At 41.9% G+C, this 15,613-nt stretch overlaps 1 protein-coding gene across 1 annotated transcript in view; it reads right to left on the bottom strand.

Annotated features, from left to right (window-relative positions):
* The window catches only part of PARVA (parvin alpha), a 742,770-nt gene that overhangs the window by 56,554 nt on the left and 670,603 nt on the right, over positions 1 to 15,613 (bottom strand). Inside the window, exon 16 of the mRNA XM_044059394.1 lies at positions 7,101 to 7,173. Coding sequence (XP_043915329.1) covers positions 7,101 to 7,173 — 73 coding nt within the window. The remainder of the gene's footprint in view (positions 1 to 7,100; positions 7,174 to 15,613) is intronic.

The raw sequence follows: 15,613 nt of genomic DNA, 5'->3' as shown, positions 1-15,613 counted from the left end.
GGAGCGCCAGTTGAAGGTGCCTGAAAATTGGGGTCTGGCAGTGGCACAACAGTCAGTTCCTTGAAGACCTGACTGGAACCTGATACTGACATACCAATGCAGGCTTCTAAAGGGAGGGCTTCAAATGAGGCTAAAACTTAAACAATGGGCTGGGTTGCTGATGGATGAACCCAAGTCTCATAGGGCCCTGCATTTGCAGGTCTCTCTGTGACTGGCAAGGCCATTCAACACACCATTTCCCATATTCTTCATGTCAGTACACATCTTGTGTTTTTCTAACTTTTTAATCTTATGGACTATATGAGCAAGACTGAAGGATACCAAAATAGACATTTTGTTCATTCCTGTGGAGGAGGGCATCCCTTCTAAGATGACTAGGCACCTGCTGTCCAAAAACAGGTTTATACACCTAGCCCTACTAAATAAAATCTGCTTGTTAGAAGTTTTACAATGTCCACAATTAAGTACAAAAAGACAATGATGATGGCAATGCTTAAGAGGATTATATCTCATCTAGGTACATCTGTCGGTGACTTTTTCTAGGTATGAAATACCACCTAAAAAAACAAACAAAAAAAAAATTCCAATTAACTGGAGCACAAAATTTAAGAGTGATAAGAACTTTTGAAGGAATTCTAGGCTGGAAAAAGTACAGTTTTGTACCTACCATAAATGTAGATGTTCGACTGTATACACTGCTGCAGTCATTACCATTTGGGTTATCCTGCCGTCAGGCGGTTACCCAGTCGGCCTGAGTTCCAAAGTCTAGGTCCAGTGTCGGTTGCTGTTGCCTCCTCCCTGACGTCAGTGCGACAGGGGTATATAAGATGCAGCAGACGCCATTTTCTTCAGTTTTTCTTGCCCCAGATGTCAGGTGCCCCCAAAAAGGTAGGCAATTCAAATTGCTAATAAAACATACATAAGAAAAGCAATCAACAACTTACAGTTACCAGCAAATACTCCCCATAGGTAGTAAAGGGTAGAAGACATAGGTAAGTACCAGCAAGTAAGAGGGGAAGGAGGGAGGGTAACCTGGACTGCAGCAGTGTATACACTCGAACATCTACATTTATGGTAGGTACAAAACTGTACTATGTTCATTGTGTTACACTGCTGCAGTCATTACACTTGGATAGAATCCTAAAGCTGAGGTAGGGTGGATGGTTCTATAAGGCATTAGGGGTGGCTATAAGGCCCTGCAGTACAGCAGTGGCAAAGCCAGCTCTGGATTTAGAGTATAGAGGCAGATGGTAATGCTTGGTGAAGGTATGTACAGAACTCCAAGTTGCTGCTTCCAAAATGTCCTTGGTAAGTACCCCTCTGAGGTAGGCAGTCGAAGTGGCTGTTGCCCTGGTGGAATGAGACCTAATGCTGTTAGGTACAGGTTTCCCATGGTGTATATAGCAGAAACGTATAGAGTGTCCTATCCATTTTGAAATAGTCTGTTTTGAAATGGCATTTCCCTGTGCTCCTGCAGCATATGCTGCCAATCATTGGACAAAACCAAAGCTTTCAGAAAAACTGAGCAAGTAGAAGTGTAACTGCCTGTGTACGTCCAAAGAATGCAGAAGTCTCTCCCCTTTATTCTGTGGATTTGGATAAAAAGTTGGCAAGTGAATAGCTTGGTTTAGAGCCACACTTGATATCACCTTTGGCATAAAAGTAGGGTTTGTTCTTAAAGACACCCTGTCTTGGTGGAAAATTATGAAAGGTTCCACTGCCATTAGTGCCTGTAATTCTGAAACTCTTCTTGCTGATGTTATTGCCAGGAGCAGAGCAGTTTTCCAAGAGACGTATTTTAAATCTGCTGTGTTAGCTGGCTCAAAGGGAGGTGAAGTTAATTTTTCCAACACGAAATTGAGGTCCCAAGTTGGAGTAGGTGCTCTACGGGGCGGTCTTATGTTTTTAGCCCCTCTGAGGTACTGTTTTAGCAGGGGATTAGAGAAGATTGGTGGATCAGTGTTGTAATGAGCAGAGATGGCAGAGGCGTGGATCTTGATGGATGAAAAGGAGAGGCCTTTGTCCAGCATCTCAGTTAAATATTTTAGTATCTAAGGAATATTTGGGACAAGAGGGTCAAGGCTGTGAGCCTGGTTCCAGGCACAGAATCTCTTCCATTTATCCGAGTAGGCTTTTCTGGTGCTAGGCCTTCTGGCCTCCAGAATGACATCCATAACAGCTTTGGAGAGAGGCATTGCTTGCTTGACTAAGGGATTTTCCATGCAGCCAGGTTTAAAGTCTTTAGCTGGCTGTGAAGTATCTGATTGTTGTGCTGAGTCAGAAGATGTGGGATTTGAGGCAAAATCCAGGGTGGTCCTTGTGCTAAGTTTTTTAAGATTGGGTACCAGTGCTGGCGTGGCCAGTCTGGGGCAATCAGGATCACCCTTGGCTCTTCTTGCCTGGCTTTTATGAGTACCTTTGGAAGGAGAGGTAGTGGTGGGAAAGCATATAATTGTAGGTTTTTCCAGCTGAATGAGAGGGCATCCACTTTCCATGCTTGTGGGTGGTAAGTCCTTGTGCAGAATTTCTGTAGCTGGCAGTTCATTGGGGATGCAAACAGATCTATGTCCGGGCTCCATCATTGTTGTGTTATCATTCTGAATATTTGTAGATTCAATTCCCATTTGTGGGGATCCATGATGTTTCTGCTTAAGTAGTCTGCCAGTGTGTTTTTCTCTCCTGGCAGGAATTGTGCTTGCAGATGAACCTGATATGTTAGAGCTGTGTTCTACAAGGTCATGGCTTGTCTGCAGAGGGGATAAGAGTGAGTGCCCCTTGCTTGTTTATGTACCACATAACTGTGGTGTTGTCTGTCTTTAGTAGTAGTTGTCCTGGATGCAGAAGGTCCTTGAAAGCTATAAGGGCTTTTTGTACAGTTAGCATCTCTTTTTGATTGATGTGAAGATGCCTTTGATTTTCGGGCCACTTGCCCTGGATACATTTTCCTGCCATGTGTGCTCCCCAGGCGTAATCCGATGCATCTGTTGTCAGTGTTTGCCTGGCTGTGGGTTGAGTGAAAAGGCTGTCCCTTGTTGAGGTGACAAGCTTGAGCCCACCATCGAAACTCCTGCTGAAGGCAAGGAATTAGTGGTATTACTGTTTCCAAACTTTGACAGTATTGAGACCAGACACTCTTTAGGTACCACTGTAGTTTCCTCATATGCAGTCTGGCATATGAAATTAGTAGTATGCAAGATGCCATGTAACCCAAGGCCTGCAGAATTTTTCTTGCAGGGTGTTGGGTCCTTGTTGCCATCAATTGAAAATATTGAGTCAGTTGTCCTTGCTTGTCTGGCGTGAGTCCAAAAAATGTTCTGTGCTAATACCAAAGTCCCACCAAACACGAAAAACAATATCCAAGAAAAAGAATGATATGGTACCTCTGAAGCCAGCCTTACAGAGAAGGCGAGTTTTTTTACTGACAGCTGATAGGTTGGTTGAGGATTTAAATTGATGAGTGGTGTGTTTTTACTTTGTCTGATGAAGGGTTGTTAACCCGAAAGCGCTTACCTCTGGATTTTGTGTTTTTATTAAAAGAAGAAAGAATCATAGCAGTGTCTTGCCATTCTTTTTCTTGGATATTGTCTGGCGTGAGATAAGCCATCTGGGCCATTGTATTCAAGCTGGCACCCAGGAATATTATCTCTTGTGAGGGCACTAGGTTTGATTTATTTTTGTTTACTGTGTACCCTAGGCAACTTAACTTTTTTACAAACGCCAGATGCTTTAGAAGAATGTCCTTGCTCTCTGCTTGAATCAGGCAGTCGTCCAGGTACGGATAAATTTTAATTCCTTTCTGTCTGCAAAATGCAATTACTGGTGCCAGGCACTTGGTGAAGACCCTGGGCACAGTAGAAAAGCCAAAGGGCAGTGCAGAGAATTGGTAGTGTATTGAACCAGCTATGAATCTGAGGTATCTTCTGCAGTTTTGTCTGACAGGGACATGCAGGTATGCCTCCTTGAGGTCCAAAGTTACGAGCCAAGCTTTCTTGCCCAGCATGGAAAGAAGCTGCTGTAATGTCAACATTTTGAATTCTGGAACATCCAGGTAAGTGTTTAGAGAAGAAAGATACAGAATGGGCCTCCAGGCTTTGTCCTTTCTGGGAACTAGAAAGAATCTTGAGTAAAATCCTTGTCCTTGCTCTTGTAGTGGTACCTTTTGAATAGCTCTCATGTCCATGAGTGCTGTAATTTGTTTTTGAGCCTCTGCCCATTGATTTGGTGGCAGATTTGGCATTCCTTTTAACCTTGACAGAGTGTGAAAGTGGAACCTGTAACCTTGAGATACAATGTTGAGAACCCATTTGTCTTTGGTGATCATATGCCAATTGTGATAGAAAAGTGACAGTTTTCCTCCCAAGGGGGCTGCCAAGAGAGAACTGTTTGGCAGCTGTAATGGGAAGTCATTGGGGCTGTTTTTTATATGGTTGGGGCCTGTCTTCCCCTTCTTTCTGGATTGATGCACCCCACTGTCGAGGCCTGTAAGGACCTTGTGGTTGACCTCTACCTCTTGGACGTCTGTAACTGCCCCTTTGAGGTCTGTCTGTAATTGGAAAGGACCAATTCTTTGTTGGCCAATTTCTGCTAAATCGAGGAGGCTGAACCTGTAAGAAATCCTTGACCGTTTGCATAGATTTTGCCTTATCCTCCATTTTCTTTAATACCTCTTCTGCCTTAACTCCAAACAACTCATCCTGCTGCAAAGGTGCATCCAATAGTTTTGCTTTAACATGACCTGGTAACGTATGTTCTTTTAACCAAGCATGCCTTCTAATGACAGAACCTGTAACTGCTGCTCTACTGGAGGCCTCTAAAGAATCAAAACCACATTGCAAAGTATGTTTCCCCAGTTGTTCAGCTACATGCAATAAATCCTGCATTTCCTTAAAATTAGGAGGATCTGAGTTAGGAAGCATTTTTTTTTTCAACTGAGACATCAAATATTGCTGATATTTTAGCATGTGAAGCTGGCAATTTAAGGCCCTCATTGCTAAAGTTGCAGATGTATATACTTTCTTCCCCCATCTGTCTAATGGTCTGGAATCTCTGTCAGAGGGGACTGGATTCTTTGCTGATGAGGCCTTAACCCCTTTGGGGCCCTGAGAAATAGTTTCAGGGTCAGCAACAGGGCTTTTATAAAGAAATTTGTGAGAGTCAGGGACTCTGTAGTATCTGTCAGGCTTAACTGGGGCTGGAGGTAAAGAATCAGGATTTAAGCTGGATTCAGTATACACATCATCCACAATATCTAACACTGGCGGAATAGCAAGGGGTCTGTGTTGAGGTAATAAAAGGAAGTCTCTGAGCCTTTTCTTGGATTCTGAGTAATCCTGGCCCTCCCAATGGAAATGTTCCCTCATGGTATGTAAGGTTTCCCCAAAGGAGTAGTCCTCAGGCAGAGAGGCTGATGGAATTGATTCCTCAGCATCAGAATCCTCATAAGGGGGTAAAGAGTATCCTAGGTCTGAGGAAGAATCTGAAGAGATGGATACCTGGTCGTAGGAGTTATAGTCTGCATCCTGTCTAGGCCTTTTATCAGGAGGGGGATGGGACCCCCTGATCAGAGTGATTAGGTCTTCGGCCATTTTGAGCATTTGTTTATTAGGCATGGAGGCCTGTCCTGGTGAATGTTGAATTTGTTTCTTTATTTTTAAAGGAGATTTAGACTTAGCAGAAGATTTAATGGTTAACTGAGTAGGTCTGAAAACACCTTCTGAAGCTACGGGTTGTTCAGCTACTCCGGATCCCTCCGAAGGGTTAGTCTCGGTAGGCTGAAATTCTTGAGCATCCGAAGGCCCAGCCATCTCCACATGGGAGTCAGAGGTGGCCTGTGGTTCTAAAGAAGCGGTAGTCAGGGGCTGCGAAGGCGCCTTGCTGAAAACCGGAGAACTGGCAACTGGCCTAGAAGAGGCTTCGTCATCAGTTTTGGACCTCGGATGCCTGTCCTTGTCTTTGCGCTTTTTATGTATTCTGGTCGTCGGTAGTTCCGACGGCATGGAGTAATTGAATTTTCGGCCAAAATAATGTCGATCAAAATCAAACCGACGTTTAATAGCGCGCTTGTTAAACCTAGCACAAAACCGACAACCAGTGACGTTGTGGTCTGGGCCTAGGCATGGGATACAGTAAGAATGGAAATCCTTATGAGGTACTTGCTTCCCACTAGAAATACAGTTATTAACTTTTACTGACATCGGTCTGAGGCAAGAAAAAGTTTCCCCAATGGGGTACTTAGCTTTGTGGAAGACTTCGGTTCTGGATTCGGAGTGAAAATCTCAGGAGTCAGCCGACAGGCACTTGCGAACTGCTTTTGCTTCGGGCACTGCACAGCAAGAAAGACTGAAGAAAATGGTGTCGGCTGCATCTTATATACCCCTGTCGCATTGACGTCAGGGAGGAGGCGACAGCAACCGACGCCGGACCTAGACTTTGGAACTCAGGCTGACTGGGGAATTGCCTGACAGCAGGATAACCCAAGTGTAATGACTGCAGCAGTGTAACACGATGAACATCAACTAATGAACTCGGGCAACATGGATCATCGGACTAATGACTGAACTCTCAAGTGAAAAAAAAAAACTGAAGATATCATGAATTATGCTCAATATAAAGACAAATTTCACCTGATGATCTGGGTGAGGAAGTAGCCTAGCACTTCGGAATTCTGGCCAGGACAGACATTTGCTTTTAGCAAAAACCCATATTAAAGAAAGGAGTGCAACAGTGATCTCTAAAATGATCAGCAGCTAATAAGTACTTATGTATGTTATGTTCTCATTTTTTCCATTTGACAGAAAACAGAATAGAAAGGGAAATGTTTAAAAGCTGTGCAGGTGTAATACCATGTTATTATGTATGACTGATGCTTAACTTACAAAATTCTAAAAACAAAAATGTTCCACAATATTCTAAAACAAAAATATTCCACAGTTTCAGATATACTTTTTGAATCTGGGTATTGTATATTAATGTACAATTTTATTTTCTGGCAAGAGAGAGTAAACAGATTTTGTTAAACACAAAAACAAAGTTCCTGAGTTCAGGCTTTCAATGTATGAAACCACATCATTGATTCTATACGGTCTAATGTTAATGCATACCTTCAGGTCTTGGTTTAGGTTTATCAAGCCCTCCATCTTGCATTAATTCAAATGAAAGGGTCACATTATGAACCTATGGATAAAATTAATAGAAATACATAAACATGTTAGGCCAGAGATAAAATAGTGAATTGTATGGTAAAAGTCTGGCATACAAACATTTTTAGAAGTCAGCTAAACAGCTCCTAAGAAGTTATAGCTAAATATACCACTATGTGAGGAGGAAGAAAGGTCTGGCAGTCTACTTCCATTCCCTACTTGCCTATTAAAGTCTGTGTACGGCAGTGGCTGTACACTGGGACACTACTGAAGTCGGACGGGATTCATAAGTTTGGATGGATGGATGCCAAGAACACTGGTGAATTATTTATTAGTGCAACCAACACTCTTACTGAAGATATTTAAGTAGTCACAAAGCCTTGAATTATCTAAAAAGTAAACCTGCAGCCCATGTACCTTGCTCATTTAAGATGCAGAAAACACCTCAGCCTCTATCAGGTCTCCTCGGACATCAAAAAGATACAGTTCACTTTTTATCTACTCATAACCTCTGACTTTTGCTTTAGCTGCTAATAACCTAAAGCCTGAATCATAATACAAGTAGACTTTGCAGTCTATAAATTCCTTTGACCTCATTTGCCAACATTTGTGCTTGACCTGCATCACTGGAGTCAGACACGGACTACAGTGCACTTTTATTATCTGCTACTAAACTAAGTTCAGAGTTAAAACACTTCAAGTTAACAGCTGCAGTACAAAAATGCAAGAACTCTTTAATGTCTGACATCAGTAATTCTTAGCAAGGAACAAGATACCTAAAATGAAAGTCTTTTTTTTCCTTGAGAAGATGCAAAATCTATTACAAAAAGAACTGCCTAGTGTTTCTGTACAAATCTTGTTCATCAGCTGGGGATCTATTTGATTTATCCTCTCTCTTAAAAATTAGTATCTGTGAATGTGGTCCTTCCTGTACCTGCAGTGTTCTGTATCTAAACATCTGTATCAGAGGTACAGACTCGGGAATGGGACTGTTCTTTTAATGCAATTATAACGCACTGACTTTGAAAACGAGTTGTTACATTTTCTTATCAGGCTAAGAGATTCTGAAATCATAATATCCTCAATGATGGAATGCTAGGAATTAGAAAGGGGACTGTATACCACGTGTGGAACTTTTAGCAGAATATCTTCTTGTTTTATGCATACTATTCTTCAGACAAACAAGAGGATAGTGAACACTGTTTCATCCAGATGAAGCAGAGACTCGTGTTCACTATTAAAGATATCCTCTATCTAACATTCTTGGAACTGGATAACTGACACACAGCAGTCTAGCACAGATGAGGCAGAGCAGTAGAGGCTTACACAAACATGTACTGGCTACAGCTTGCCCCACTTCTCCAAAAGCTCTGTAGTACACTGTCACAGACTACACATGCATTTATTCACTAACCGAGTGATTTGATCAAATTTCCCTTTTCAGACATAAGCTGGATCAAAAGAAAAAATGATATGGCTGAAGAAACAAAAAATTAATTATGTAAAGAAGTCAGAAGGTAGTAAATCAATACAGTCTTACAAAAATGAGTAAAGGAATAAAGAATAGTTGTGTAAGAACTTACCATAACCTTACATGTCCTTTTTTTCCATGTTGCAGTATTCATAACACTGGGGAGTTGCTGCCTGCAGTGCCACCTTATGGCCAGTATACCAAAGTCTTTGCTTCGGGAGGGTACGTGTGATGTCCCTTGTCAGAGCCATAAACCGACGGAAGGTATAAAGGTGAGGTCTGCATGCACCCTCCTCAGAATGAACTGCCGCACATAGTAATACTCCTGTGGGTAAGAAGGGTCCCAAGGGAAACTTTAGAATTAGTTGTAGGCTAGAGTCAAAGTAGCAGGAATTTTGTGTTTAGTGGAGAGCTGGGGGACAGAAGGGTTATGTCCCCACAAATAAGCATGTATTCTGGTAAGGTAGAGGAGTAGGTGGAGGGGAGGCTGAATACTGAAACATGGAAGAGAAGGACATCTAAGTTCTTGCACAACTATTCTATGTCCTTCTATTCACATGTTGCGGTATTTATAACAGTAGGGTGAGTACCAGAGCTTTTAGGTATGGTTTTGGGTGGAGGATTGGGTTCCCTGGTCAATGAGTCCTTGGAAGATGGACCTCGCAAACCCTGCCCTAGCTCTAGAGACTAGGTCCAGTTTGTAATGTTTGGTAAATGTGTTGACAGAAGTCCAAGTGGCAGCTTCCAGGATGGAAGCGTAGTCAATTCCTTTGAAAAAAAGCAGCTGAGGAAGCAGCTGCCCTGGTGGAGTGAGGTTTAACTTGACCGTGCAAGGATTTAACATGGTACGAGTAGCATAAGGTAATGGATTTTGAAATACATGAAGAGATGGTTTGCTTGGAGACTGCCTTCACTAGAGCTTTCGGGTGGAAGGAGATGAAAAGTTCTTCTGACTTTCTGATAGGCTTTGTTTTGTCTAGGTAATACCTCAGTTGTCTGTGGACATCCAAGGAATGGAGAGTCCCTTTCTGAGGAGTTTTGTGGTTGAGGGTAGAAAACCGGTAGGTTAATGGTCTGGTTTAGTGAGAGTTCATTAACCACCTTAGACATGAAGGAAGGGTTGGTCCTGACAGCAACTCTGTCCTTGTGGAAAACAAGGTAGGGGGAGGTAACCATGAGAGCTTGTATCTCAGAGACCCTCCTGGCAGATGTAAGGGCCACTAGTAGCACCATTTTAGTGTGCATAGCTTCAGGGATACTGAATGGACTGGTTCAAAGGGTGGCAATGTATGTTTTTCCAGTACGAAGTTCAGGTCCCAATAGGGAGGTACAGGTTTCCTGGGTGGCCTGATGTGAAGAACCCCTTTGAGGAAAAGTTTGACCTCCAGTCTGGAAGCCAGAGGAGGGGAGATAAGTAGACAGGCAGAGATGGCAGATAGATGCACTTTGATGAGTATGTTAGTCCTGAGTGAAGTAGCTCACACAAGTAGGACAAGACCATAGGTACAGAGGTAGTCAGAAGAACTTGTTTTTTTCGTTGACACCAGTGGGAGAATCTATTCCATTTGGATACATAGTTTCTCTTGGTACTAGGTTTTCTGGCCTCCTGCAGAACATTGACTACGTCCTCTGAGTATAGGTGTCTGTAGGGGATCAAAACCCTATCACCTATAAGGTTAATTTCACATTGTTCACCTGAGTGTGTAGTAGGGATCCCCTGTCCTGTGTGGCAAGGTCTATTCGGTGGGATAACCTGTGGTGACTGCCCTTGGCTAGTAGGAGGGGAAACCAATGCTGTCTTGGCCAAAAGGGCGTCACCAGTAGGATTTTCTGTTGTCCTTCTGTATTTTCAGAAGGACTTTCTGAATTAAGGTGAAGTGGGGGAAAAGCATAGAGGTACATTCCCTCCCAAGTGAAGAAGGCGTCCACTTTCCACACTTGTGGATGCGGATTCCTTGTGCAGAATCTGGGCATCTGTCTGTTCTGGGCAGAGGCAAAAAAAATCTGTTTGTGAAATACCCCATCTGTGGATTATGTCCAGAAATACTTCCCTGTGAAGCATCCATTCATGACTTGGAGCTGAAGTTCTGCTCAGGAAGTCTGCAATGACTTTCTCTGATGAAGGGATATAAACAGCTTCCACATGGATGTGGAGAGATACTGCTAGGTTCCATATCTGGATTGCTAGGCTGCACAGAGGGTAGGACTTTGTTCCCCCCTACTGTTTCTGTACCACATGACCGTCATTGTCTGTGATTACTTTCAGGGTTCCTGGTTGGATGGCTGATTTGAAGATTAATAGGGCAAAGTGTAAAGCTTTCATTTCTTTGATGTTGATATGGTCCTTTTGTCTTGGGATGGGCTAAGTGCCTTACACCAAGAGTTGTTTTTGGGTTGAAAGTAGCATTGCCCCCCATCCCCGGTTTGATGCATCTGTGGAGACCTGAAGGTGGGTCCCTTGTTTGAGGTGGAGAGCTGATATCCAGCAATGGAGTTCCTTCTTCAAAACACTGAAGTAAGGGGAGGGGGGTGTCCAGGGGCTGGGAGTATTGGCTCCATAAGTTTTTCAGGACCCACTGGATTTTCCGCAAGTGGAGTTTTGCCAGGGGTAACATGGGTATGAGTGATGTCATGTGGCCTAAAACTCTTAAAATTTCTTGAGCTGGCAAGGAAGTGTGTGACAGAAGATTTTGGAAGTATAGACAAAGTTCTAGGATTCTTTGATCTAGAATGAAAGCTTTCACTTTGTCTGTTCTGATCCTGCACCCCAGGAAAACCAGGTCTTAGGAGGGGATCAGGTGAAACTTTTTGTGGTTTATGTTGAACCCTAGCCGAGATTGAGTGGAGACGACCTGTTGTAGATGAACAAACCCTAGAACCACAGGGTCTAATTATTAAATTAGCGAATGCTTAAAAAAGTGAAAGCTGATTTATTGACCCCCATGTAAGTGAAAGATTACAATCCCGAACACTCAGAACAGCGATTTTTTTCCCGGGTGGGGGGGGGGGATCGCTGTTCCACAAAAATAAATAAATAAAAAATAAAAAGAACTTCAAAACATTACATAAAGTGGGGGCTTTGACCCCCTACTTAAATATACCACTTCCAAGATTGCACTACAGTGACGAAAACGGCGAAGTAATGGAGGAGGCCAAGCCATTTCTTTCCCAGGGAAAGAAATCGCTTATATGCTGTTTCGCTATTTTGCTGTTTCGTGCTTTCAAGTTCGATCAAGACGCATTCGAAGGTTTGCATCTTCGATTATATAAGAGGAACCCGAACTACACCACATACCTGCAGCATACCAATCTAATTCCTTTACTACTACATAAATGAGACACTGCTCCTGTTGTCCTCTTTGTACTTTTTTCCACTCCTGCAGTCACAGTGGTTCATCATATATTGTTTGTTGGGTATACTTTGGTATTTTATTTGCCAATAATTTGAAAGGTCACTGAGTATGCTTTTCAATGGCTTGTGTATGACTAGGTTGGATTCACTCTATGTGGACTCAATTGTAATTTATGTAGCCAAGGATAAACAGTTTATCAACAATGTCAGTTATTAGCTCTTACTGTACAGAAAATGCATGGCCATGCGACAACTGCTGAGTTGTTAGCTTTTTAAATGAATTGCAGCTATCTGGCACTTAAGGATCTGAGTTGGGTCTGACTGGTTAAACTACTACATATAATAAAAAGTACAGGGTTTGAATCCTTCCATTTCCATTTTTCTATTGTACGACTTTTGAGCAAATTGCCCATGCAATGCTCCTGCATCAACCCTGAAAAGGAACACTTCTGTCCAGTGGGTTTAACTGGTTAACAGATACTGTCCTGTTTCTGAGCCTTTGCGCCCCCCCCCAATTATTTTTGGCTGTCCAGAATTCTTAGGCAAAGAAGTTGAAAGGTATTTCAGTGTGTTACTTGTAAAATGCTTAGCTTTGTGGTAAACTGTTGTGGATTGCAATCATGAAATAATGACAGGCATGTAAGTTTCAGATATTGTATCCTTCAGGAATGGCTGCTAATGCAGTTTATTATTCAAACAACTTTCTAAGTATACAAGAGAAATCTTGAAAAATCTGTTCCTGATTTTGATTCCAGAGCTAAGAGACTGGAAGGGCATGGGACTGCAATGGATTACACAGTATGGTACTCAAAAAGATAATGGGAATACAAAAAATACTGACCACAAGGTGGACTTGTTATATGAAAGGATCTGAATGTACTCAGTCTTATAACACATTGTAGTAGATGGACTCAGCTATATGTATGCATAAATACTTAGTTCCAGCATCTCAAAGTAGATATTGTGTAAAGAAATTGTTTTTAGTAAATGAAAACATCATATGAGCCATGTTCTGGAGTACAATTCTTGGTTTCCTTGTTTTGTTGACTGTTGAGAGTGTGCTTATTATTTGACTGTGAATACGCTGGACAACATTAAGCCTATGAATTTAATGTTAAAATATTAACTCTAATTGCATTTTAATTTTGTCTGGCAGTTGGTGAAGAGGATTATGACTGTTAGCTGTTAATGAGCTGCTTGCTGTGGTACAGACTTCGATTCCATCAATCTTCATTCTGTGCGACTTTGAGGAAGTCACTTCACCAGACAGTAGTTTGGGGCAGTTGGGTTAGACTCATTAACGGCCTCCGGAATACATGCCTATTAAGCACCCATGAGCCTTAACTTGCTTTTTGCACGGTAATGGGCTACAACAGTTTGGTACTTAGTGCAGATGAGTAAGACTATGAGCTGCTTTATGTAGAGCAGGGCTTGAGTCACTCAGCCTTTGTTTGTTTAGTGTGCGAGTGACCAAGTCATGTCACCAGGTAGTGCTCTTGGACTGCCTCTAAAAAGAGATGTGTGTCCAAGTGTGTCCAAGTGGGTCATTCCAAGCTGTTAACAAATGCATCACACATTTGTGTTTTGAATTTCTGCACCCTTCAGACAGCCGCTAAGTGCTTCAGTATATACCGTTCGAATCCCACCACATCTTGTGTAATCTAATGGGCTGTCAGATGCATTTTCAATAAAAAGGGAGTTTCAAAAGATGAGAAGTTTACTGTTTGTCATACTAAATCTGTTTTTCAAAATGTTTTGTTTTGTTCATGATATGGTTTTCAGTATTTTGCTGCAAAACACCTTTAAATTAAATCCAAATTTCTGTGACCACTATACGAGTAAAGAACAAACTAGTATGCAGACTGACAGGTCTAAACAATGACTTATGGTAAACTGGGGAGAAGTAGCCAAGTAAATGGATACTGCTATGGCTCTGTGGGGTGGGGGGTCCTTTGCCACGTCTAGGGTCCCATTTGGCCATGATCCAGATCTGCAAGCAAAAACTGCTAAGCAGGTAGCATATTTGCCATTGAAGCCTGGAAGATTAAAAGGAGATGGGTTCCCTTCCCACAGCAGGTACCTGGATCTATACTGAAATACTGATACTGCAATACAGTATGAAGAGGTGCTGCCTTAAAGTTCATCCAGAATTCATTTAAACATTTTTACCAAAAAGCACTCAGATTTTACTACAAACTCCCTTACAAGTTTGCATGATGTGTTTCTCTGTGCTGGGATGTCTGGATGCAGTACAGTACAGTACACTTTAGCAATCCCATGCTAAGTCAAAGTCGATTTGTTGAGGTATCAAAAGAAGCAGTGGAAAAATTAAAGACCTGTGTGTTACTGGGAACAAGCCTCCACAACCTTATAAACCCCTTTATTTAAAAATGACTCCCCCTTAGGAAAACAATTAAACACAGTCAAGTCACTTGACAGGACTTGCTGAACCATACAAACTCTTGACCCAAACCAGTCTGGTTTGGTCAATAACATATTCTGCCTACATAACTTGACTTGTTCAAGATGGCTACTGAAGCAATACAGGAAGGAAAATTAATACACACCACATATGTAGACATTCCAAGGACATTACACACGATCTCACACTTGGGTATTGTTGATGAACTCACCCAGCTAAATATTAATCCCTATGTAACTCACTGTACAGCAAACTGGCTCACAAAAAGAATTAAGGAAATTAAACTATGCAGCTCTACCTCCTCCAAAAGGCCCATCATTAGTGGTGTAGCCCAGGGTGTTCAGTCCTTGGGCCACTCTTGTTTGCCATCTACTTTTCAGAGGTCAAAGCTAATGTAAAGGGTTTATAGATGTCTGTAAACTTGGTGCCATCAGACTCTCCAGAGGACATCAAGATCCTCCAAGGAGACCTTCACCAAATAAACAAGTGTTATAACCATAGACAAAAATCAATGCCAAAAAATGTATAACAGTTTCCTTTTGCAAGCATGATATACCTATTAAATCACCAGCACACCTTTCAGAATTGATTTGTAGTTAAGAACCTATATATGGACAAAAAAATATCCTTCAATTACCATATATCCACTATTGTAAGAAAGTCCTATTTCATTTGACCACTATTAGCAAGGGTATGGCATTCAGGTCCAGGGATGTAATCATTCCACTGTATTCAGCACTTATTACGCTGATAAGTGAATATAATACCCCGTTGATATGTACCTGTACAAAAAATTAACACAACTTGAATGACCACCAGAGTTTTTCATCAAGAAAATCAAGGGCCTAAATCATCAAATCTACACTGACCATCTCAAAGCCTTGTTCCTCTCGTCAGTATCATACAAGCTACTAAGGGTGATCTTTGCCTTGAGTACAGAGCCTCAACAGACCCAATCACCTCTAATCTACTGCATATTCACAATTCCAGTGGTGGAAAAACACCCTCAAGAGAGATTTTAATCTCTGCTGCAACATAAATACAACATGTTGGACAAACAGATATGTATTGCAGTGAATACCATTTCTTTGGAGCAGTCTCTCTCTCTCTCCATGTACAGCAAAGTACTTCTTTTACTCTTCTCAGATATAATTTGGAAGAATGAATGGGAAGCAACAAATTCACTCCCCTAGTTTAGCACCCTTATCCTTTATGAAGATGGATGGCAT

Source organism: Protopterus annectens, chromosome 17.part0, assembly GCF_019279795.1.
Source record: "Protopterus annectens isolate FY-2018-M chromosome 17.part0, PAN1.0, whole genome shotgun sequence".
Taxonomy (NCBI): Eukaryota; Metazoa; Chordata; order Ceratodontiformes; family Protopteridae; genus Protopterus; species Protopterus annectens.
The sequence above is the reverse complement of the archived record's forward strand: the minus strand, read 5'-3'. Positions and strand labels throughout refer to the sequence as shown.